This window comes from Curcuma longa, chromosome 18, assembly GCF_044706935.1.
Source record: "Curcuma longa cultivar G26 ecotype Majalengka, Jawa Barat chromosome 18, ITB_CL_G26_1.1, whole genome shotgun sequence".
Classification (NCBI taxonomy): domain Eukaryota; kingdom Viridiplantae; phylum Streptophyta; class Magnoliopsida; order Zingiberales; family Zingiberaceae; genus Curcuma; species Curcuma longa.
The window spans coordinates 1,785,373-1,809,320 of record NC_133878.1 but is presented as its reverse complement, the minus strand read 5'-3'; the positions used below and the strand labels follow the sequence as shown (position 1 = coordinate 1,809,320).

At 35.2% G+C, this 23,948-nt stretch overlaps 2 protein-coding genes across 3 annotated transcripts; one reads left to right on the top strand and one right to left on the bottom strand.

Moving 5' to 3' along the window:
- The first annotated feature begins 13,433 nt into the window (after positions 1-13,433).
- Positions 13,434-14,548, top strand: LOC141812160 (uncharacterized). The gene has a single exon (XM_074700195.1). The coding sequence runs from the start codon at positions 13,449-13,451 to the stop codon at positions 14,397-14,399; it is 951 nt and encodes a 316-aa protein (XP_074556296.1). The 5' UTR covers positions 13,434-13,448; the 3' UTR covers positions 14,400-14,548.
- Positions 14,549-17,019: 2,471 nt separating this feature from the next.
- On the bottom strand, positions 17,020-22,329 carry LOC141812159 (uncharacterized). 2 transcript variants are annotated; one of them, XM_074700193.1, is made up of 6 exons: positions 21,942-22,329; positions 20,517-20,640; positions 17,802-17,941; positions 17,598-17,660; positions 17,402-17,470; positions 17,020-17,296 (listed from the first exon to the last, which is right to left on the bottom strand). In XM_074700193.1, the coding sequence occupies exons 1-6, from the start codon at positions 22,134-22,136 to the stop codon at positions 17,225-17,227; spliced, it is 663 nt and encodes a 220-aa protein (XP_074556294.1). In that variant the 5' UTR covers positions 22,137-22,329; the 3' UTR covers positions 17,020-17,224. The 2 variants fall into 2 exon arrangements, with proteins under 2 accessions (XP_074556294.1, XP_074556295.1); XM_074700194.1 differs by having other exon boundaries at positions 17,020-17,278.
- Between the last annotated feature and the right edge of the window lie 1,619 nt (positions 22,330-23,948).

Below are 23,948 nucleotides of genomic sequence, written 5' to 3'. Positions count from 1 at the left end.
ACGTGCTCGGTGCATCCTAAGTATAAGAAATTATAAAAAAGTACTCTGGCGAAGCGATGACACAATGGAGTGAACCGGAAGGACTTGATGCATCCGAGTGACTAGAAGCCGAAAGGAAGATTACGCAAGGTGACTAAGACAGAATGAAGGAGCAAAATGGTCAACCCAAGTAGGGGTGAGCAAAATTCGGTTAAACCAAATAAATCGATCAAACAGACCGAATTTAAAAATTCAGTTCGGTTATTTCTAAATTTTGGTTATTTTTCTAAAAAAATTGATTAATTTGGTTAATTCGGTTCGGGTTCGATTTTAAAATTTCTTATTCGGTTAAATCAAATTAATTAAAATAAAAAAAATAATTTATAAATTCCTAACTTAGTAAACTTATAAATCCCTAATTAATTAGTAAATTTTTTATAATATTTAAAAATTTTAGTTATTTCGGTTAATTCAGTCGAAAACCAAATTATTTGATATTTTATCGGTTTGGTTTGTTCGATTTTTATTTAAAAATTCAGTTGGTTCTATTCGATTTTGGTTAATTTGGTTCGGTTTGATTTGGTTTTAACCGAATACTCAGCCCTAAACCTAAGGTTGACTATTCCAAGCACCTGGAGTTGTTCTAGGCACTCAGACTCCAAGTGCTTGGATCGATTCTAGATGTCCAAATACTCAGTCCGGGTCAATGCAATCATTGCTGAGACAGATCAAGATGAAGTCCATGTTAGCAAAATCTAGATGCCCGCATTGTTTCTAGGCGCTCTATTATAAGGAATTATCAAAACCATTAGTTGACCATTGTATACAGATTGTCATCAAGTAATCAAAAAGATATCGAACCAAGGGACTGTGTATTAGCTATAGTGATGTCACTAAGATTCATTGTCTTTTAACTTTTATAGTTCTTACGCTCAACTGTTGTGCAAGGCTTCTCCACCTCCGGATCGTTTCTGACGAGGAGATTTTAGTGGAGCTTTCATAGTTCTTGGACTAACAACCTGAAGTTATAACTAAGTAAATTCGTGCCTCATATTTTTCTATGTTATATTTGTGTTTTTCACTAGCATGTGTCCTTTCTAAAATGTTAGCAAGAGAAATTGAGATTTTGATTTGCAGATTGCTATTCACCCCTCCCATCTAGCAATCCGAATCGCTTTCGCTACACCAACAAAATCATCATCATCTTGATGTTGATTTTGTCAAAACATCACCATCTTGGTGTTGATTTCTTAAAAGCATCAACACCTTGATACTAGTTTATTCAAAGTGTCACCATCTTAGTGTTGATTTTGTCAAACATCATCACTTGCAAGATTTGCTAAATTTTTGGAAATAAAATGTGTACAGCTAGAAAGATTTTGAATCTGAGACTTTGTGGCATGGTAAGACTAAAGAACAATGTTGAAACCTATAGGATTTGAATTGGGTCTCATCATAGATGTCTAAGATCATTAATGAGTTTTTTATAAAATTTATTGATAAACTTAAAGAATTTAAAATTCTAAAAGTTAGATAGGGAGCGGAAGATGAGAGTGTAGAGAGGGTAGATGTGATATACAATTCTCATTTTAAGGCTCCTACATGAAGTTATAAGTCCTTACTTAGGGCAAAGCCATGGGTGATTGTGGCAATTGCCCCCTATTAATTTTTTTAGTACAACAAGAAGTTATGGGGGCTGATTTTGAAAGATTGAGTCATAATGGTGTTGTTTTATAAAAATCAATATCATTGTATTGAAAAAACCATAATAAAGTAGTGCTAGTTTCGAAGAATCAGAAGCATTATGGTACTATTTTATAAAAATTAGCATTACTGTGGTGAAGAAATCACAACACATTAATGTTGGTCCATTGTGGTTGATCTAGTCCGCGATCAAGAATGAGGGAACCATCAATAAAGAGACTAATGACGGATTGGAGGTCTTCAAGGAACTTCACCAACTCTTTGAAATCTCATAAAATTCAAAAAGAGTTAGAATGAATGTCAAGATGAACTATGACGTAGCTACTTCGATGTTCAAAATAGTTTCGATGATTGAAGTTTGGAGAAGATAAAACAGATATGAAGTAAGAGAGAAGCGCCAAAGTTACGTGCGCATACCTGCACACGCCTTCTATCCTCCCTTCTGGTTGCAATGGCACCACGTCATTCCACATGGGAGCAAGTCAACATGTGGATTCCCTAAACCTAAAATCTTGTATGTGGTCACACGATTGCAGAGTTCGTTAATATCATATACATTTAACTTTTATGTCCTGCACCATACTAGTTACTCATATGAACAATTTATAAATATTTGTTTGTACTATTTTCCGAAATCATTCATATTTTGACTTTTTTTTTAAAAAAAAACACTTATATGATCATTACTGTGTAGGTTTTACGAATGTGGTGAAAAAGATAAACTAAAATAATTTAAATTTTTTAGATGTGTAAAACAGGCACCGTGATTAATATTGTAAATAAAATAAGATATTTGTAAGTAAACTCGGTGCCTGCATATTTATTTATATTTTTTTCAAAAATATAAAAGAAATAAGTTTAAATGTTTGCCATAATAAATAAATTTATTTATTAGCTTATTTAAATCTTGATCATTAATTTATTTTTATTTAAAAATATAAAATATAATAATTTAGATTTTTATAATTAGAAATAAAACACTATGATAAATTTTATATATAAATAATATTTTACTAAATTATAAGAACGTCAATGTCTTTAAGCTCAGTAAAAAAAGTTGTCTCCGGGACAATGGTGCAACGGTAGGACATCCGGGTTGTAACTCAGGGACTCGCGGTTCGATCCCCAGCTACGGCGTATTTGAAGGAATTTTCCTCCAAATGGGGAACGCAATCAAAGGATGCTGGGCATCCGAAGACTTATCGCTTCCCAATTTACCCTGTGGATAAATTTCCGTTGTTTAGACCACCCCCAAGATGTGGCTACTGGGATTATCATTTTTTTCAATAAAAAAAGTTAGACATATAGGCCTAGATAGGCCCAAACTCAACTCAATAAAAATAAATAAATAATTTTGAACACGACAACAAGTTCGATCAACTCAACTCATTTACATTTCTTCCCATCACACAGGACAAGCCCATGTGCGAGCCATCAGAAAGTGTGACTATTGTGACCTATAGGCCTAGCTAGGCCCAAAATAAACCTTATTTGACCTAGCATAAGATTTGGTCCAACCAGCGCTGTGTTGGTATTTCGGTCTTTAATTATATGCATAAAAATAATTACTGGTTATTAACATAAATAATTTTAATAATAATGTATATTTTAGTTTGGGTAAAAATTTACTATAACGTATAATAATTATTCTATAGCTACTATAATATAATAAAATATTATATTATATTTTAAATAAAATTATTATATTAAAATATTCTTTATTAAATTAATCAAAATTACTTAAATTCTATTAAATTATTTTAATTTAATCAAAATTATTTTAAATTTTTTATAATAACTACAATGGTTAACTTATTATGATAGTTTCTAGGTAACTGCTACAACTACTCTAATCACTAATATATAATTTTAATTGCTACATAGATAACTATTATAATTGTTGTAACAACTAATATATGTTTGATAAAATAAAAATAATGACATAGTAGAATTGCAGAAAAAAAAGATAAAATAAAAATAAATATAATGAATTATTAATTTTGACTAAGTTAATAAAGAATATTTTTAAATAATAATATTCTTATATATTAATTTTGATTAGAATAAAATATTATATTTTATCTAATTATAATAATTACTCATAGCTACTAAAATAAAGAATTATATTAGTATTCTTTTATTTTTGCCCTTTTAGTTTTGTAGTTTTTTTGGGTAATTTACCAAAGGACATGTTTGAAGTTGAGAAATTCTCAAAGGACATACCACAATTTTATATTTCTCAAAAGACATATTTAATTTCAAAAATATCCATTCTATATGTTAGCCTTAAATTAAAATAAATAAATAATTATTTATTTAAATTGAACCAAACTGAATTGAACCAAATCAAATTTTAAAAAAATAAAAATTTAATTATTTCATCAAAGAGTTTTATATATAAGTCATTGATGATCCTAAAAAAATTTAATTCTTTTTTTTAAAATAAGTCATTAAATTCAGGATGATCTCCTACATTTATCCATTTTTTTAATCTTAAAGTTTTAATAATTTTTTTTAAAATATAAAAATATAAAAGAAAACTAATAAAAATATATAAAATTAAAGAACGTTAATAAAAATAAAAAACAAAAATATTTTTATTTTTTAATAAACAAAAGAAAAAATAAAACAAAATTAAAAAATAAAAATTAAATAACTAAAAATAAATAAATAGTTTTGTGTCGTTTTGGTTAAAGTAGCACCAAGGTGGTGTTATTTCAGTTAAATCATCATCATATTGGTGCTAATTTTATTAAAACATTATCACCTTAATGTTCATTTTTTAAAAGTATATATCAACACCTTCATATTGGTTTATTCAAAGTGTCATCATCTTAGTGTTGATTTCGTCAAAATATCTTTGTGCTGAATTTTTGAAAATAAAATGTGCATAGCTAGAAAGACTTTGAATTTTCGATTTTAAGGCATGGTAAGACTAAGAAGCAATGTAGAAACCTACAAAATTTGAATTGGGTCCCATCAGAGATGTCTAAGGCCATCAATGAATTTTGTTTGAAACACATTACACCACAAAAATATTATGAATTAGTGATGGACAAATTCCGTCGCTAATCGGTCCCTAATCGAAATTAACGACCGATTAGCGACAGAAACGGGTCGTCGCTGGTTTTTTGGTCGCTGATGTCACTTTAGCGATGGAAAAATAATTCCGTCGCTAAATAGCGACAGAATAAATTAGATTTCCATCGCTAAATAATTAGAGACAGAATTTTTTTCCCGTCGCAAAAAATAGCGACAGAATTATAAATTCCGTCGCTAATTAGCGACGGAATTTATAATCCCGTCGCTAAATTCTTTAAAAAAAATATTAAAAAAATTTCTTTATTAGTGACAGAATTATAAATTTCATCGCTAATTAGCGACGGAATGTATAATTCCGTCGCTAAATTTTAAACAAATATTAAAAAAATATTCATTTATTAGCGACGAAATTTATAATTCCATCGCTAATAATTTAATTTTTTTAAACAAATTAATCTGTTTTTTTAATTTCCTGTTTACATAACAACCAAACCAATATAATATAACAGAAATACATAAATTGGCCAACAATGGTAAAACACAACACTAATATAACATCTGAATACAATACATGTCAAAATACTCCGATACAATCTGAATACAATAACATAAATACAAATATCTTGATACAATGATATTGTATCAAATGTCAAAATACAAAACTAATCAAAATTATATCTAAACGAGCCGAGGTAAAATAGAAGATCCTGCAAAAAACCAATAAGATAGGTTAGTAATAACTTAATTATAACAACGTATTTGAAAAATGCATGCTTACAAGTAATAACTTTATAAAAAAATAAAAGTAATAGAAATGTTAACATACCTTACAGACAGCTACTGATCAGGAGCTGTGAAATCACAGGGGAATCCATGCAGGGGAATCACAAGGAAATATTAACATACCTTTAGGAAATATTGTATCAAGATGTTTCCATACAGGGGAATCACAAGGATGACACATTGCTCCTCCTTCGTGCATATGCTGATGATGCCACCTCATGTGGGAAGCTGTGGCGACAGATGCATACAAGCGTTGAAGTCTAGCAGTTAAGGGAAAATAATACATAACCTTTTATGCAATATTTTTCTTTTTCTTCCCTGCAATGCGACTACGATGCTTGTAGCGAGGGTGACCACAAATCTTGCATTCAATAAGTTCACTGTCTTCATTCCAATATATCATGCAATTGTTTATACAACAATCGATCTTCTCTACAGGTAAACCTAAACCCATTATCAATTTCTTTGTACTATAAAAACTATTAGTCATTTGGTGATCAGTAGGAAGCAACTCAGACATCAATTGGCAAATGTCATCGTAACATCGTTCTGAGAAATGATGTTCAACTTTAATGTTCAATAATCTTGCTGTAGCTAATAGTTGGGAATGATCAGATGGAATACCTTCCCAGACTTCTCTTTCACTAGCCTTTAACATGTCATATAGTTGCTGAACTGTAGGTGTTGGTAGTTCTTCAACATTAGATGGATCAACTGCATTAATTGCGTCATAAACCATTAATTGCATCATGTGATCAGAAGCTCTTGCTTCCTCTAAAACAGTCGTGCCAGATGAAGAAGCAGCCGATGTTCCAATTCGTTCAGAGATATAGGGCTCCCCGTGACAGTACCAATTGTAGTAGTTTGGCACAAAACCATTTTTACAGATATGCACTTTCACGGTATCCTCATCACGAAAAGCTTTATTTTGGCATTTGCAATGATTGCACGAACAACATAACTTTGCACCATTCATGCATTCTGGATGACTCTTAGCAAAGTTCACAAACTCTTCAACTCCAGCATAAAATTCAGCTCAGATAAATCCATCGTCTAATCTATTATACATCCAAGCTTTATTCATATACATTGTAACCTTCTGAAAAAATAATATATTAAATTTAATGCACACATAATTTCAATTACCTTTTATGTAATTTTTAATGCACACATATAAATAATATATTGTATATCCAAGATTGGATCTTTATTCATCCTCTTGTTTGTATAATTATGTTCAAGACGAGGAATATGATTACATATACTTTAACCATGTTCATTATCTAATTACAAGCTCTACAAATTTCATATGTATCATGTAAGTTCTTACTCACTCAAACACTAACAATATATCAAAAAGTTGCACTAACAATATCCCATTTATTGGTCTCATGCATGTTCCATGATCCTCAACATGCATTGAAAGTAAATTTCATCCAAAATCATCCTAATTCTCAGGTTATAATTATTCTCCAAAACTAACTAAAAAGTTTGAATAAACTTTGTTTTACGGTTCTAATTTTGATTCTGGTTTTTTATATTTGTCAAACCCAAACTAAAATGCACCCATTGCATTAGTTAATTTAACATTTCATAGAATTCTAATTTATTTCATATTTCTGGAACATATCTCATATGTTCTCATGCATGAAACTTGCCCCAAGTTTTAATTTTTAAGGATTAATTCCCCTACTCATCCTCAATCGCATTGGCATCCTTAACCCTAAATATTAATTATAACAAAAAATTTAACCCTAAATATTAACCATAACAAAAATATTAACCCTAAATATTAATCATACCAAAAATTTTAACCCTAAATATTAACCTTAACAAAAATATTATCCCTAATTATTAACCATCAACTATCAATATTAACCCTAAATATTAACCATAATAAAAATTTAACAATTATTAACCCTAAAAGCAGAAACTGAGGACTGCCGACTTACTTTGGGGAGACTGTACGTGCCGGAGAAGAACAACGCCGGAGCTGAAATCGCCGGAGGAGAATGTGCCAGAGGACGCCGGAGCAGAAACTGCCGGAGAAGAAACTAAATCTGCAGGTAACCCTAAATCTTCAATTATCCCTAAATCTTCAATTAACCATAACAAAATTGAAAGTAAGCATAAATCTTTAATTAATAGTCCTAGTATTGAGATGTATACTATAAGCCTAGCTTTTATATGAACATCTATTTTGAAATAATTTGAAATGAGAATCGCTTTGGTCAAATATTTATATTTTATATTCTTATATATGTTAATGCAGTTGTCCACTTAATTTATATTGTAGATAACATGGTGTGTGGTGCCACACAGAAGATTATGTTATCAGTTCCTTATAAATTATAAACAGTAGCTCACAACCAAGATAGATAGGGACAAACCATTGGAGTGGTTGTAGTGTAATTGGTATTAGTTTATCTTAACTATAAAATTACACTAGTACACTTTGTGTGTATTGAACAAGACCGTTTGAGGTCGTTCGATTTATACTGACTATATAATCGAACTAGACCTCTGTTATTATGGATGTGCATGCTCTTAATCCTTATATAATAACAAGCACATATACTTAGTATTTATTTCTTTAATTCATCAAAGGGTGAGATTTATTTATTAAATCAAAAGGCCCGATGAGTTGGGAGATAGTGCTATTTATATGGTGTGTTGTTGATTATAGAAGGAATCTGTGTCCTAATTATTTAGGCTGATGATGTCCCCTTGAGGAGCTCATAAGGATTATCATGTAAACCCTGCAGGTGGACTTAGTCCGCATGATAATAAAGTTGAGTGGTACTACTCTTAGATTCAGAAGTTAATTAATTGAGTTGTCAGTAATTCAATTAATTGACGGACATACGATATCTTAAACACAAGGAGATTAATGCACTCATAATAAGAAGGAGCTCATATTGTAATATGGGATTGGTGCGGTAGTTCAATAATAACCCTTTAGTGGTATGAGTTATTATTGATGGACTTGAGTTGGGTGTTCAGGGAGAACACAGGAAGCCCAAGCCCATCAGGAGGCCTAAACCAATTCCTCCTCTAGGCCCCTGTTGTAGCCTCTGGATAAAGCCTCGTATCCACCCAATAAGATTCTGTTAAAATTCTGTTAAGAATTCGGTTAGAATTCTGTTAAAAATTCTGTTAGAATTCTATTAAGAATTCAGTTAACAGAATTCGGTTAATCCTAAATAGAATTATGTTAATTTTGTTATCTAATAAAATTTTATTAAAAAATTTTATTTTTTGTTATCCAATAAAATTTTGATTAACAAATTTTGTTATCCAACAAAATTATATTAATTCTGTTAATTTTTTCCTAAACTTTCTATGATGGCAAAGCTATAAAAGGAGAGGAGAGGGGGAGGCTCAAATACAACTTACACCTTGTCTTTAGCCTCCTAGGGTCGGCGCCACCTTCACATCCCCTCCCTTGTTTTCTTCAAGCTAGGGTCGGTGCCCCTCTTCACCAAGTTCCTTCCTTCCTTGTGCTAGGGCCGGCACCCAAGCACCTCCTCTTTTCCTTTGCTAGGGCCGGCGCACAAGAAGGTTCCTTCCTTGCTAGGGTCGGCGGCCAAGAGAAGAGAAAGAAGAAGAGAAAGAAGAGAGGAAGAGGAAGAAAGAGAGAAGCTTCTTCCTTGAGTTGTTGCCATCAGTTTGGAAGAGAGGAAAAGAAGATTGGGTGGTTCATCTTGGTAGATCGTCGCCCACACGACGTCCAAGAAGAGGAGAGGAATACAGCAGAAGATCAAGAGGTTTTCGAGTAACGAACATCTTCTACACAATCTACAAAGGAAAGGTACAAACTATTTTATTCTGCTGCATAGTTATTTCCTTTGTATCTTTTCTTATGGATCCTGAATACCAACACAAGAGTTCCATCGATCTTATGCTTCGATCAAGGTGTGCTTTGATTGGTCAAGAACTTGCTTGATCAATTAAGCACATGTCTGATCGAAGATGTAGGTTGCTTGGAAGATTCTGTTCTTGAAAAAAATTTTGTCTGGCAAGAATTGAATAGGGACAGAATTCCAGGCACCTTTACCTAAAGAATTTAAAATTCTAAAAATTGGATATAGAGTGGAAGAGGAGACTGTAGAGAAGGTAGATATGATATGTAATTCTCATTCTGAGGCTCTTACATGAAGTTATAAGTCCATGCATAGAGACGGAGGCAACGGGCGATTGCGGCAATCGTCCCCCATTAATTTTTTAGTACAAGAGATTTAGAGGTATTGGAATAAGGAACTAATTAATGGGGAACGAAGGGGGGACAATGATAAGACTATCCCCCCTCAACATAAACATACACTTTTCACCCCTTGTAATATGGAATTCCTAACTCCGCCCTTGAACTTGCCAATTGGCATGCCGCTGAATTTTTGAAAACAAGATGTGCATGACTAAAAAGACCTTGAATCTTAGATTTTAAGATATTGTGAGACTGAGGAGAACTACAGAAATCTACAAGAGTTGGATTACGTCCCATCAGAGCTGTTTAAGATCATCATTGGATTTTGCTCAAAACTCATTGATGGATATAGAGGATTATTTTGATGGTTTCGAAGGAGTGAGCCATAGTGGTCTGGTTTTATAAAAATCAACACTACTATATTAAAGAAATTATAATAAAGTGGTGTAGTTTCGAAGGATCAACACTATTGTAATACTATTTTATAAAGATCAGTGCTATTGTATTAGAGAAATCACAGCACATTAGTGTTGGTTTCGAAGGATTAACACTATTGTGGTTGATCCAGTCTGAGATTAAGGATGAGGGAACTATCAATGAGGAGGTTGGTGACAGGTTGGAGGTCTTCAAAGAACTACACCAACTCTCTAAAATCTCTACAAAACTCAAGGGGAGTTAGAATGAAGGTTAAGGCATACCTTAGCGATGTCACTCCGACACTTAAATCAATTTTAGTGATCGAAGTTTGAAGTAGATGAAACAAAAATGAAGAAGAGAAGTGCAGGAGTTATGTGTGCATACTTGCGCCCATGGGAGCAAACCTCTTTTTACACTCCCTACTCGACGAAATAGGCAACACCCATGATCCTCTGGTTTGGTTGTAGTGGCACCATGCCATTTCACATAGTTATCTTGTGACCCACATTCTCTTCATTTTCTGCTAGTCATGTGATTGCACGCTCACCACATTAGTAGAGGACTCGGACTCGAGAGTCTGATGTTAAATGATGGAGGTCCTCATAGCTGAGAGATGAGTGCCAGGGGGATGAGGTTCTCGCAGTAGGGGGATATTGGATGCTGGGTGGTTGAGGTTTCCGAAGTCAAGAATCGAGTGTCAAGTGGATGAGGTTTCTAGAGTTGGTAGGTGAGTGCTAAGTGGTAATGTTGTCGCTTCTTTAGATTCAAGTCGGACGGGAGTCTGACTCGAACTCGATACACACAAATCTCATAGGGTATGGACTTAGGTTTACCTTGACTGGGCTAAGCTCGGTATGACCATTGACTTATAGTGCGACTTGACCATTGACCACTTCCTGTCACGTGGAGGTCAACTCCGACCCGTATCAGTGGTGTTGTTTTATAAATATTAGCACTACCATACTAGAGAAATCATAATATAGTATTGATTTCGAAGGCTCAGTATCTTTTTAATATTGATTTTTAAAGATCATCCTTAATATATTGGATAAGAGCATCTCCAATGCATGATTTTTGAGAGGTTTGTGAAATAAAAAAATTAAATTAAATAACTCGAATAATTCAATTGTGAGTGTGATGTTTTTATTTTAAGAGAAATAGTGAAATTTTAAACATGTTTTTCTCTGAAAATTAATAATGTGGGTAGGACCATTCGAAATAAAGGAGGTTTTATAATTTTGATGTAGCATTGATGTGATATATCGAGGATCATAAAAAAAATTTTATTTAGAACTCTAACTATTAAACATGCCCTAAATCACAACACAAAGGATAAATCATTTAACTATTTTTATAAAAGGGTCCTGCATTTGAGAATTAATTGAATATGAGTCGACCTTTTATTTTTGCTCTTTTAGTTTCTTAGTTTTTTAACTTCATGTTGCATGTGGTCTACGTTTCACACCTCGAAGTCGGATCCAACGTCATCACACGTACTTTCCCTTACTTTTTTTATACGTTCGCGTGCATTTCGAAATATAAATTCACTGTATTCACACAGAGTGATGTTACAGTATGCGTACTGTATCATTTTGAACTGAAACATACCGCGAAATAGCAGTACAACAAATCGAACGATGCACACTTTCCTCCGACGCGAAACACAATCTTTAAAGCGATCCTTCTCCAAGCACGAGGCAAACTCTTCACGTACGTAACGTAGGCACCGCATAATTACCCGCACAATGACCTTCCGTCGTACAGCCAAGATGATCTTCCACGACACGATCCGACGGTAGATAGCCCATCCAGATAGTTGCACCCACAGGCGAGACCGTAGGTCGCCGCTTGGAGTCCCGAGCCCGCCGGGTCGCAATCGCGGCCGTCCAATCATGACGGAATGCAACGTCGCCGTGGGGCCGTCCAATCGGACGGACAGAACATCTCTCGGACTGGATAAAGGCAAAAAAGAACAACGGGAGGTCCTTGTCTGCGTGTCGACTCCATACATGCGACACGAATTTTAGCTAATGATGTCTCGACGCGTGTTCTAGGAATCGAATTGCTAGAATTCCATTAGCCGAGAAGCTGTTTGGTGCCACTGATAAGTGATCTGGAGACAATCTGCGTGACTATTTAGTTTCCAACGAAGTTGTGACGCCCCGTAATTCGTGCATAAGCAGTGCGTAAGTACGGACTGACCCTTGTTTTATTTCTTGTTACATGAAAGTAATTTGTGCTTTTTGCAATCCCAAAGCCGTGGCGACTTTTTCTTAAAGAAAATAATTAAAGGACTATTTCTTTTTTCGAACGAAGAGATTTTTAATCTTTTCTAAAACGTAAAAAAAAAAAAAAAAAAAAGACCACTCCATCGGAACCGTCCAGAATATTCAGCTATAAATATTCTATTTAGTAATACTCAAAAAATCAATCTTAATGTAAATTGACAGGATAATCAATTTAACGCGTTTATAGTAATGTAATACTCTTAATTTAAATTAATACATAAATTACAAATTTAAAAATATATTATAAGTATAAGTAAAAAAATAAAATATAAATAGAAATGATAGTTTTTTTGTTAGGTAAAAGTTCTCATTTATTTATTCAAATTTAAAATTAAAAAAATGAGATCTGTTGGATAAATAAAACTTCTATATAATTCTGTTTAAATTATTTCATTATTTTGAAAACATACCGAAATCTATATACCTCCTAAAAGTACATTTATCTATGTATTTTAAAATTTAAAGAATTTTTTTTATCATAACTATCTTTTAATTGTTTAAATTAATTCAAATAATTTATAAAAGTGCATTTAATTATTCAAATAAACAAATCTATTTTTTAACCATTTTTTTCACTATTTCTTTGATCCAAATAAATGCGATAAGATTACAATTTGAAACGCGAAAAAACCGGAAGAAATTATTAATTTTTGGGTCAAATGAAATGGATTTCGACCCTACATGTATGATATCGACTCCCACTACCTTCTAATTCCTCATGATTTTTAATGATCCAACTCGTAGAGGAGAAGCAACTGGCCAAATATGTGAATGCCGGATCTCCTGTTCTCAATCAGACAGGAACGCAGTTTTCTTCCCGTCTTTCTTCCTACTAGAAGTCCACGTGGTGCCGAATGGGGAACCGTGGACCCTGTCTCCAGCAAGATAGATGTTCTGTAACAAATAAGACAAAATAACTTAGGAAGTGTTGTTTACAAAAAGACCCTCAACACTTTCCATGAATTACTTATTGGTCCACGCGGTCGCCAGGCTACATAAACTCGTTTCACATATCGCGGCCTTGCTCGACCATGGCAAAGCGCCTCCGCCGCCGTCTCTGCCGTATGTTGCCGTCCTTTGGCGGATTACGCTTCAAGAGTGATGCCACCGCTCCTCGGCCGTTCGATTATGATGTCGACCTCGGCTTTGACATCAGTGACCCTTCCACTACCCTCCTCCGTGAATCGCCTCTCGTCTCCCCTTCATGCTGCTGCTGCTCCCGGCGACGAAGGCATCCCGGAGGACTTGCCCTTCACCCCTGCCGCGCAACGCCAGACTACCTCTGGCGCAAGGAGGAGAAGTGGTTGCACGTAATGGCCTGCCCTGCAGCCTTCAGCGGCGGTGGCTGTGCCGACCTTCCCACCGTTCCTCGACAGAAAATTGACTCCGACGACGGTGTTTTCCCCCCGCTAGTCCTCCGACGAGTGCGACGGCGGAAGGTAGCGACCCGGAGACCTCGGTTCCGGTCGAGGGCTGGAAGTGACTCATCGGCGGACGACGGAGGCGCCGACGAGGACGATGACGATGACGATGACGACAGCGGGTGGTTCAGCAGCGGCGACGAAACGAGGCTGACTGTGTCGACATCGGACGTGGGATCCTCAGACAAAATGCGCCGTCGGCCGAAGAAAAGCCGCAGAGCAGCGAAGGCAACGAAGAGATGCTTGTCATCGACGATGAGGCGGACGGCGGTCGGGACGCTGATTCCCTTCGCGGCGCCGGCGGTGAGGGAGAGTTTCGCAGTGGTGAAGTTGTCGAAGGATCCGGAGGCAGACTTTCGGCGGTCGATGGCGGAGATGGTGGTGGAGAAGAAGATCTACGACGCTGAAGGGCTGGAGCAGCTTCTGTGCTGCTTCCTGTCGCTGAATTTGCAGCGCCATCATGCTGCCATTGTAGCAGCATTCAAGGACATATGGGATACGCTATCTCCGGTGCAGGTTGTCGGCGACGGTGGCTCGCAGTCAGATTACGGTAAACACTAGAGAATTGGGAAAGTTGCAGCTAAAGAATAGTAATACGCATAGCGCCACTGTGTCTGTGTAAGTAAGTGTGGGAAGAGACTACGATATTTGCAGTACTGTTGTAGTAGTGAATTGTGCAATAAAAATATCGTCGTGTGGTTTTGATCTTACTTATAAGTGCGATAAAACTGGTTTCATCAATTATAATTTTTCCATTTCTCTTCTTATTAAATATATTTTTATAAAGTAATCAGATTTATATTGCCACCATTTTCAAGTCAAAAAGGTTGGTCCTAGAGGCAATATAATGTAGGATAACAAGTGGATCTAGGAGGTGGTTGAACAGATAATGTTAATTACAAATATGTGTACAAACAATTTGTCAATGGGGAGTACATGAAATGAATTAAAATATAATTAGTATATTACTATATATATAATTAAGGACGAGAACATTGGGGTTAACATAGTCTAGAACTAGTGGTTCTTATTCTATGGCTTGTCGTATAAGTTGTAGCATCCTCAGATGAAAATCCACTGAAAAACTTTTTAATCTCTATAATAGATATGCTAATTACAAGGTATGAGTTAGTCACTCAACAAGCCTTATCAGGACCTTCTAGAACACTCTAGAGATACTCCCTAGTAACAATTTGAGCGCCTGCTTTAATCTCTAAGTGCTTCTTTAAACAATTCGAGCATGCTCACCTCTTCTCACCCTAATGATATAACACTAGGTAAAAAAATTGTTGCCAAAAGAGCTTTATATCTAAGCATAAAGCCTTCGATTGAAAATTCTAAGTTCTTTGAGATGTCAATGGCAGGGAGAGAAGCTTTGGTACAATAATAAAATTATTGCCGTATAATCAAGTGGTCACAGATTCAAATCGCAGAAACAGTCTTTTGTAATACATAATAAAGATGCGGAAAATAAATCTTTCCCAAGACCCTGTATTAACATAAGTTTCGTCCTGTCTTTTTTTTTTGAATTTTTTTTTGAGATGTCAATTGCACAACCATGACAACAATGTAGGTGTTTTTAAAGAACATTTGCCTATGTCAAAGAAAAGTTATAGCACAATTGTTCAAATTGTCAATTAGAATGCAATTAGATAGACCTAATAGATTATTGACCATGTAATCCAAAGTTATGATTCTAACCCAACCTAACAAAAACTAGGTCACTTAACCAATCTTAGGTTGATGGAGTTAACTTACCAAAGTCCTGAGTCAACCTACTTTTGAACTAAAAGTTTGCTATCTAGGTTGACTTAGCAGCTAACTAGGAAGTCTTACCTTCCGTAAGAAGGCTGTTGAAATGTGTCTTCTTGGTCACCCATATTAGTTTGTAGGTCACCCTAGTTAGAATCTTAAGACACCATGTCGAGACTAATCTAAGACATTCCCTTGATCATGCTTCAATCAAGCTTTGAGAAGAACCATGGACTCAGAATAAAGCATGATACAATTACGCCTACAAGTCGAATACTACATCATTAGTTTAATAACAACAACAATCGAGTCTTATCCATTAGATGAGATGTACTAAAACATATGAAAATTATATATAGAAAATATTAAAAAATTTAAATTTAGATGCGGATTAGGTGGGTTAAGCCTATGAGCTCATTAAAATTTTCACTTTTATTTTAAATTTTAGAAAAAAATTTCTTAATATGTAGATCAACTCAAGTCCACGGTGAGCTAACTCGCACAGGTCACAAGCCCAACAAACCAACCCAACTAGATCGACTTTAAAATCAATTGATAAAATATCAACCTAATCTATTTAAATTATTTAAGAGGATGGATCAATCTAATATGCCTAACCCAAATTGACAATTCGATGTGAATAAATCATATTTCATAATTTAAATTATGGCTTCAAGTCTCTTTTAAAATTTTAAAAATTCTTCGTGTTCTCCATATAGGAGCACAAGATATCATTATTTATAGGAATGAGATATGGGCGTTCTTATCATGTAAAACTTAATACACAAAAGTGTTTTTCATTTCATTTGTATTCCCACAACTAACTAGTCAATTTCTTATTATTCTATGGAACCTCCTTCAAGGGATCTCCTATAAGAGATAGTTGATTTGTCATTATTAGAGATCCAATTAAACAAATCCTCTTTCCTCTTGATGAGATCAATAATCTTAGCCTTATTCAAGTAAGGAAGTTAGCAAGGTTATCATCAATTTTAACATATATTGAAGTTATAAAGAAGTGTGAAGACGACCAAACCTTTGTTTAGTCTTTATGTTTTTAGCTAACTCAGCATAACCATTTTTTGAGGATTAATTTTTTTTTGCCTTATTATCATGATTTATTGGAAATAAAAGGACTTTAATATTGTGACATAGGTTAGGAAGTTAAGAGGTTTTAAAGTCATTCAACTTATGAGTTGGTAGTGTCAAGAGCAACCAAAATTTTATCTTAATGGAGACAAACAAATGGGGAAATTTAATCACATGCACATGTTCCAACCACAGCACCCTTTCTAGAGAACCTGATATATTAATTAATATTATCTGGCTTAACATGGATTAAGTGTACATGTATCAAAAATAAATATTGAAAACAACAGTTCAGCAATATTTAGATGATAAATCCATCAAAAAATTTTGCTAACTATACTTAAAATATGTTAAAGTGGTGTCCATTGTCTGACCACAAACATCTGTCTTTTAACAATAATATCAACAATAGAATCCTAGCTCTAGCACCTAACAAGCCAATTTGTTCTGAAATCTTACAATCAAGCTTTGGGGTTCAAAGGCAATAAAATGTAGTGACACAACTTTGAAAACTCTGTTAGCTTGTGTAACTCCCGGAATCGGGATCAGTCACAGACAGACTTCAGCCTCTTTGCAGCCTGCACAAAACCTACAATTACCTGCAACTCATCCAATTGCTTCAGAAGTACAAGTATAGCAATTGGGTTCAAAACAGACAGTCAAAGACACACACAATGCATTCGCTGGCAATGATGCATTTATCCATGCAATGACTCACTTACCTGCGACATGAAATGCCTCTGAACTATTTCAATTAACTGCTCTTTGGAGGGGTTAGGATTCCCACCCACCTGTTGCAGACAGAGAACATGGTTTTGTGTGTCTGGAAATAAGTAGGATTTCATCCAGAACAAGATAAACGACAAACAAGGAATGTGGTCGACAACATGAGTATCGTGAACTACTGTGATAACTTACAAGATTAAAATGCTTTGAGTATCGCCATAGTGCTGTTATTTCTAGTTTGCTCAGATCAACTTTCTGCACCAGCAATGTTATGATACATTAGACGTTTGGAAACTATAAGATAACAAAATGATGGTATCTGAAGAGAGAACATTGCAAAGAGAAATAATAGAATAATGATAAGATACTAAAACAAAATCAAATGGTAGTTCTTACTGTGGTGCAGCTTGTAGACAACACAGATCCCTTAGAATGTGAATCAGAAAAATGAGACCGGCTCAACAATTTGTTTGAAAATCCTTTATGGTTCTTATTCCTCAACTTTTGTGGTGTTTGCAGCTGTATAGAATCACTTGCTGAAAGAAAAAGGTATGTCAAATAAAAACAAACGGTGATACCTAAGCAAGAGAAGATATAAAAATAAATAAATGAAATGCTTCTATTAACTAAAATGCCACTGTTTAAGGTGAATAGGTGATAATTAGCTCTGGCTCATGTAAATCTCAATTTAGCATAATTATGCAAAAGGCGAATTCGCTCGCCCCCGGTGCCCCCGCCAACCCGCCCTAGAACTAACACGGAGGAGGTAAATCATAGTAATTGAGAGATAAGATGGATGAGTGGGTGAGTTGTACCAAGGTGTAGGGATTTACGCCCTGCCAGCCTCGGGATTTGACCCCTCGCTCATTATGCAAGTATATCATCCACTTGCCATCCCAACTAAGCCAGTGGAGGCTCAAGTTAGCATAATTATGTTAGTGCAGGAAGCACTAGCAGATCGAACCAGAATTTTGATTATGGAACTAGGATCAAGTTAAGTATGTGGTTTGGCTAACCAAGTTGAACTGAGTTTACAGGAAACAGGTTAAGTCCTAGTGATGCTAGGCATGAAGTCTTGACAGAGTCAAAGTGCACCAGGTAAAGGCTGGACTTGGTCAGGAGGACCAAGTTGCAGCAGAAGTCTGGACTTGGTCAGGAGGACCAAGCTGCAGCGGAAGACTGGGCTGATCAGGAGGATCAGTTGCAGTGCAAATCCTGGGGGGCAAAGACAGAGCCGAGCACAAAGTCCAACGAGTCAGGAGGACTCAGTTGGCAATCAGGTAAATTCTCCCGAGGGGAGTGGGTGAGGACGCGTTCTCAAGAGGAACATTAGGCGTCAGTCTAACCCAGGGTCTCACTGGAGATCCGAAGTTAAGACTCATAGTTGGTTCGATGAACCAACTTAATCCTTTGCATGTTACTATTTTAGCTAACATTTTTTACAGGAAGGAAAAGTCAGACGAATGCGAACTCCGGACGAAAAATTGAATTTTCGGGTCTGGAGTCGACTCAGATGGGTTCTGGAGTCGACTCCAGCCGAGTCAGCTGGAATCCGGAAGTCTGCGCGTAGACTTTCCGCCAACTCAGCCTGGAGTCGACTCAGGTAAGATTTTGAGTCGACTCAGGTTCAAAAGTTATCGCCGCTGGTGCCACTGCGACTGGAGTCTACCCAGAAGTCAATCAGAGTCGACTCAGGAAGGATAACGGGCGAAGAAGATAAAAGTTAATCTGCCACGCAAGCTGGAGTCGACCTAGATCTGCATCTGAGTCGACTCAGCAAGGCTATATAAGCACCCCGCGACCAGCAGCCGAGGAATCAACTTCCAACGCCTCCGAACTCTCCTGAGCCTTGCATTTTCGACGTCGGTGCTGTACCTGCTCTAAGCTGCTCAACTTCACACCGAGGCGCCGAATTCTACTTCCGAGGAGCGACCGAGAAAGCCAGAAGTTCGGTAACAAAGCAAACCCTGTACTTCAATTATTTCACATCTTGTAATCGGGTTTTGTATTATTTTCTCGATACACTTGCTGCCGGAAAGGGACAAGTGTCTTAGTGGATTGTCCAGAGTAAACGGTCAAGGACCGTGAGTCTTGGAGTAGCAGCGTTGCGCTGTGAACCAAGTAAAAATAAAAGTGTCACCTGCTTAACCTGCTTACTTTATTACTTACGCTTCCGCATCGTTATCAATTTTTAGTTTCCGAATCGTTCGAAGGTTTGCGAAAAAAAATTGAAAAGCGTGCAACGCGCTATTAACCCCCCCCCCCCCCCCCCCCCCCCCCCCCCCCCTCTAGCGCGTATCTCGATCCTATAATTTATTCTGATGGAGTATGAACATGTTCACATGGCTTATGAAAACTTCAAGCTGCCATACATTTTGGTAAAGTCCAGACATGTTAACATAGCTAAAGAAAATCACAGAAAAAATTCTAGAAAGAAGTGCATCCTCCCGAAGATTATTTAGCTGTAGACATGTTGAATGAAGCAGTGGCACTAATCAGATCATAATTCATATAACACTGACCTTAACTTAGATTAAGCTAATAAGAATTCTATATACCTGCTTAGCAAAATGAGGTGGCTAGGGCAATGCATGGCGCATGCCTTCAGTTTAAGAACTGAAGAACCATCAAGTATTGATCTCCAGAAATGAGCTCTCAAGTAAGACATAATGGAGACATAGTCTCTTCATTAAGAATATTCTATGTGCCTTACCCTTGGTGGAGTTGTTTTATTTTCTACGGCATTCCTACAAAATATTCAGGAACAAGGCAAGTAACTAGAAGTTACCTATATAAAAACTTAACATGGATCTCACAATCTTTAAAATTCACACTAAACCATGAAGATAGAAACGAGAAGCAAGGCCTCAAGATTCAAGCGAGATGTACTGCTACCCGCATAAAAAAAAAAAAAAAAACCAAAAGTGAACTCAAATACAAACAACTCAGACAAATTCTACTAGAAACTCAATTTAAAGGCTTATGATAAGGATAAGCTATTCTGATCATGCCTACCTGATAGCGAAAGGACAAGACATATAATAAGCTTTACTGATCATCATCAGAATAAACTGAACCTAAGCACTTGAAAGGAAAAAAAAAATCATTTACTGATATCTGAGTCATTCCACTTCATGTTGTCATATTCGTCATCATCAACTTCTTGGCCAGTTGGTGCTTCAATAACACTAAGAGCATTTCTTTGTAGCTTCACCTCTATTCCATTAGTTAAAACCTGAGGTATTTCAAAATTTTAAATAGTCAAACCTGCAGCAACTGAGAATAACAACAAAACTTGCATGACTTACGGAATTATAAAACCAAAAGTTGTCATCGGACCATTTTTTGTATACATATACACAAGCTTGTAATAGAAAATAAAAAAAAAAAGGCTTCTTTAGCATCACTACTCTTTTAGAAATTTATTTATTTTTTCCAATTGAACGTGAAACCTTTAGAAAAGGATCAACTAAAAGTCAGAGTGCCAGGCTGTGTGTCAGTATTTGCACAGGCAGAAAACATGAAGAAAGACAATGATGAAAACTAAGTTGATGGACCGCTATAATATGTTTGGTAAAAATAAAGTGACTTAGAAGATATGAATTTGACAAATTATTGCTTTGTTAAATAATTTGATGTAGTACTAGCTTCTGATGCACAGCAATCTCGTACCAGGTTTTTTGTGCATAAAATATCTAGAATATTAATTGATTTGTATTAAAGTAATAACTTGTATTATTCATTCTTCATGTTCCATGGATGTTTATTAAAAATTTGTAATATTAAAATAGCTTCGATTTTTGACAAAAGTCATCACAATGTATATCTAAGTATTAAAAAAAATAGAATAAACTTAAAATCATTTTTTTCAAAGAAGTTAGCGGTGAAAAGCATTAACTAGTCAGGGGTTCCAATGGTAATTTTAACAAAGCTGTGTTTACAGTAGAAAAACAAATGAGATGAGTTTTGGTAGTGAAATATACTGTAAAATGCACTATCAAATGCAACCAAAGGATTAACTTCTCTCTCTCTCTCTTTTATTCAGATACTGCAGATTGAAACATCCTACAATTCTCTGATCTGATATCATCGAATTTACTTGAAATCGTGAATTGCTCATAAATCATGGCAAAAATGACGAGTATAATCAAACCAAAAATATTGAAAACCATATAGTGCAAGGTATACTGAAAACCATATAGTGCAAAGAACATACAAGGGTAGTTCTCCAATTGTAACTGCCAACCCATAAGTATTTTGATAATGTTTCAAAATATTTCTATCAAGATTTGGTAGTACCAAAGCTGCATTATCGTTAAGAAGAAAGGATAAAACTCAATGGATAACTCTCCAATTGCTACCCATCAACATTTTAAACACATTGTCCAAACAGATCCAGTCGTTGAAATAGAAAACAATTAGCTATCTCATTTGTTCGAAAATCCATTAAATTATATCTCAAGCCCAATGAAACCTCAGTAAAAATCGTTGCTTTAGCATCAGATTATCCAAGATCAAGGAATAGAAAGGAATTACCAGCCAATGCCAGCCTCCAAGGCCAACGGCTTTCTTGACGACACCGTGGAGCCCGACTAGAACCGATTTTGTCCGGTTATTGCCCGTGACAACCACCTTGGTGTGCCTCGGAAGCACCGAGAGCTCCTCCTCGCTGCTCTCCCCGCAACTCTGCTGGCATCCACCGCTCATCCGGCGATCCACGGCTGCCAGCATTCCTTGACTCCCTCACCCTTCCCAATCTGGAACACATGCAACCCACAAAAAGGGGGAAATCGGCGAAAATTGATCAAAGTAGACAATTTTAAGCTGCAACAGGCATTGCAGGAGTGAAATTAAACGGAACCGGTGAGAAATTTTGGGATTCGTGAGAATTTTGGAGAGGGAGATAGAGAGAGAGAGGGACAGAAGAGATGAGACTGGAGTGTTCTGTTCTTTATTACTTCTGGTATGTTTCTCTTTCTCCGCTCCCTCCACCTAATCCGCTATGCTGCTGCGAACCCTGACGACCAGTATTACCAATAGTCAACCGACGCGTGTCAACGAAAGTGTTTGTCTCGAGCGCGGCATACGTTTCTGTTCGGGGAGTGACGGTACCTGGCGAAGTTTCATTTGAAATGACGATTGTGCCCCCGACAGTTTAATTTTATGAAAAAAACCCTCGAACTTTTAAAATTTAACAAGCTTAAATCTCGAATAATTGCTTGTTTATACCTGGGAAAACAAATATCTAGGGGCGGCCGTATGCGGCTGTCCGCCATATACGTTAACATTTGTGTCGCTCCATGGATTGGACGATCCTGTCCGTTGGATGGTGTTCGGAAGGAACCAGTGTCAGGTCTGCCAAATGGATTCATTTTTATGATAGAACACGTTACCGCCCGTCCCTTGTGAATATTTATGACATTTTATTTTTTTAAAAAAAATTATAAAGTATATTTGACAGTTAACCCCTGTTTAAGTTATATAATTCTTACAAATCATAGTGGATCTTAAAAGAAAATATTATTTTTTTAAATTTTAATCAAAATTTGATTTTGTATTATTTTCCTAATTATGATATTAGAACTACATTTGCTGTCATAATGCCTATTATGACGAATTGCGTCCTCCTTTGGAAGTTTACATATTATTATCACATTTTAACCAAAAAAAAAATTGAATGCTACAAATTTACACATCATTATATATAGTTTTCATATTTATATTAAATAATAATATATTTTCATAATTATAATATGTTTACCATCATTCACTGTTTTGATGTTATATGATGACTTCACTATTATTTTCAATCCTTCTTCATAGTTTCGATTGTATTTTTTATAAATGATTATGGATCATGTGAAACTGTTAGGATGTGAAACTATGAAATTTTAATCTTTTATTATAGTCGATTGTGCATCATCTTTCCCCACTTGTCATATTTTGATAATATCTTAATTTTTTTATCAAAGAATAATTTCTAAAAAAAATGCTCTTTTGTCTTTCAACCTTAAATTAAAATTAAAAAAAAATAATTTTTTAGTTTTAAATAGAACAAATCAAATTAAATAAAAAATTTCATACAAGAGTCATTAATGCTCCTAAAAAATTTATTTTTTTTTAAAAAATATATTATTAGGATCTCCTAAATTTATCCATTTTTTTAATTTTAAAATTTTAATAATTTTTTTTAAAATATAAAAGAAGATTAATAAAAAATTTAAATTAAAGAATAGGTACATGATTCTAGTTTATAGAGAGATACAATAAAAAAACAAGGAAACTAATTAAAAGTAAGACTAATTAAAGCTAATTAAAGACTCCTATTTACAACCTTTACTTAAAAAAGGAAATGATTCTGTAATTATGACTCAATCAATCAAAGAATTAATGATTAGTTTCCAACACTCCCCCTCAAGCTGGTTTGTAGATATCTTCCATAGCCAGCTTGCTAGTCAGCTTATCAAATTGTTTCTTGTGTAGTCCCTTCATTAGTACATCAGCTGATTGTTCATCCGTTGAAAGATATGTCATGCATATTTG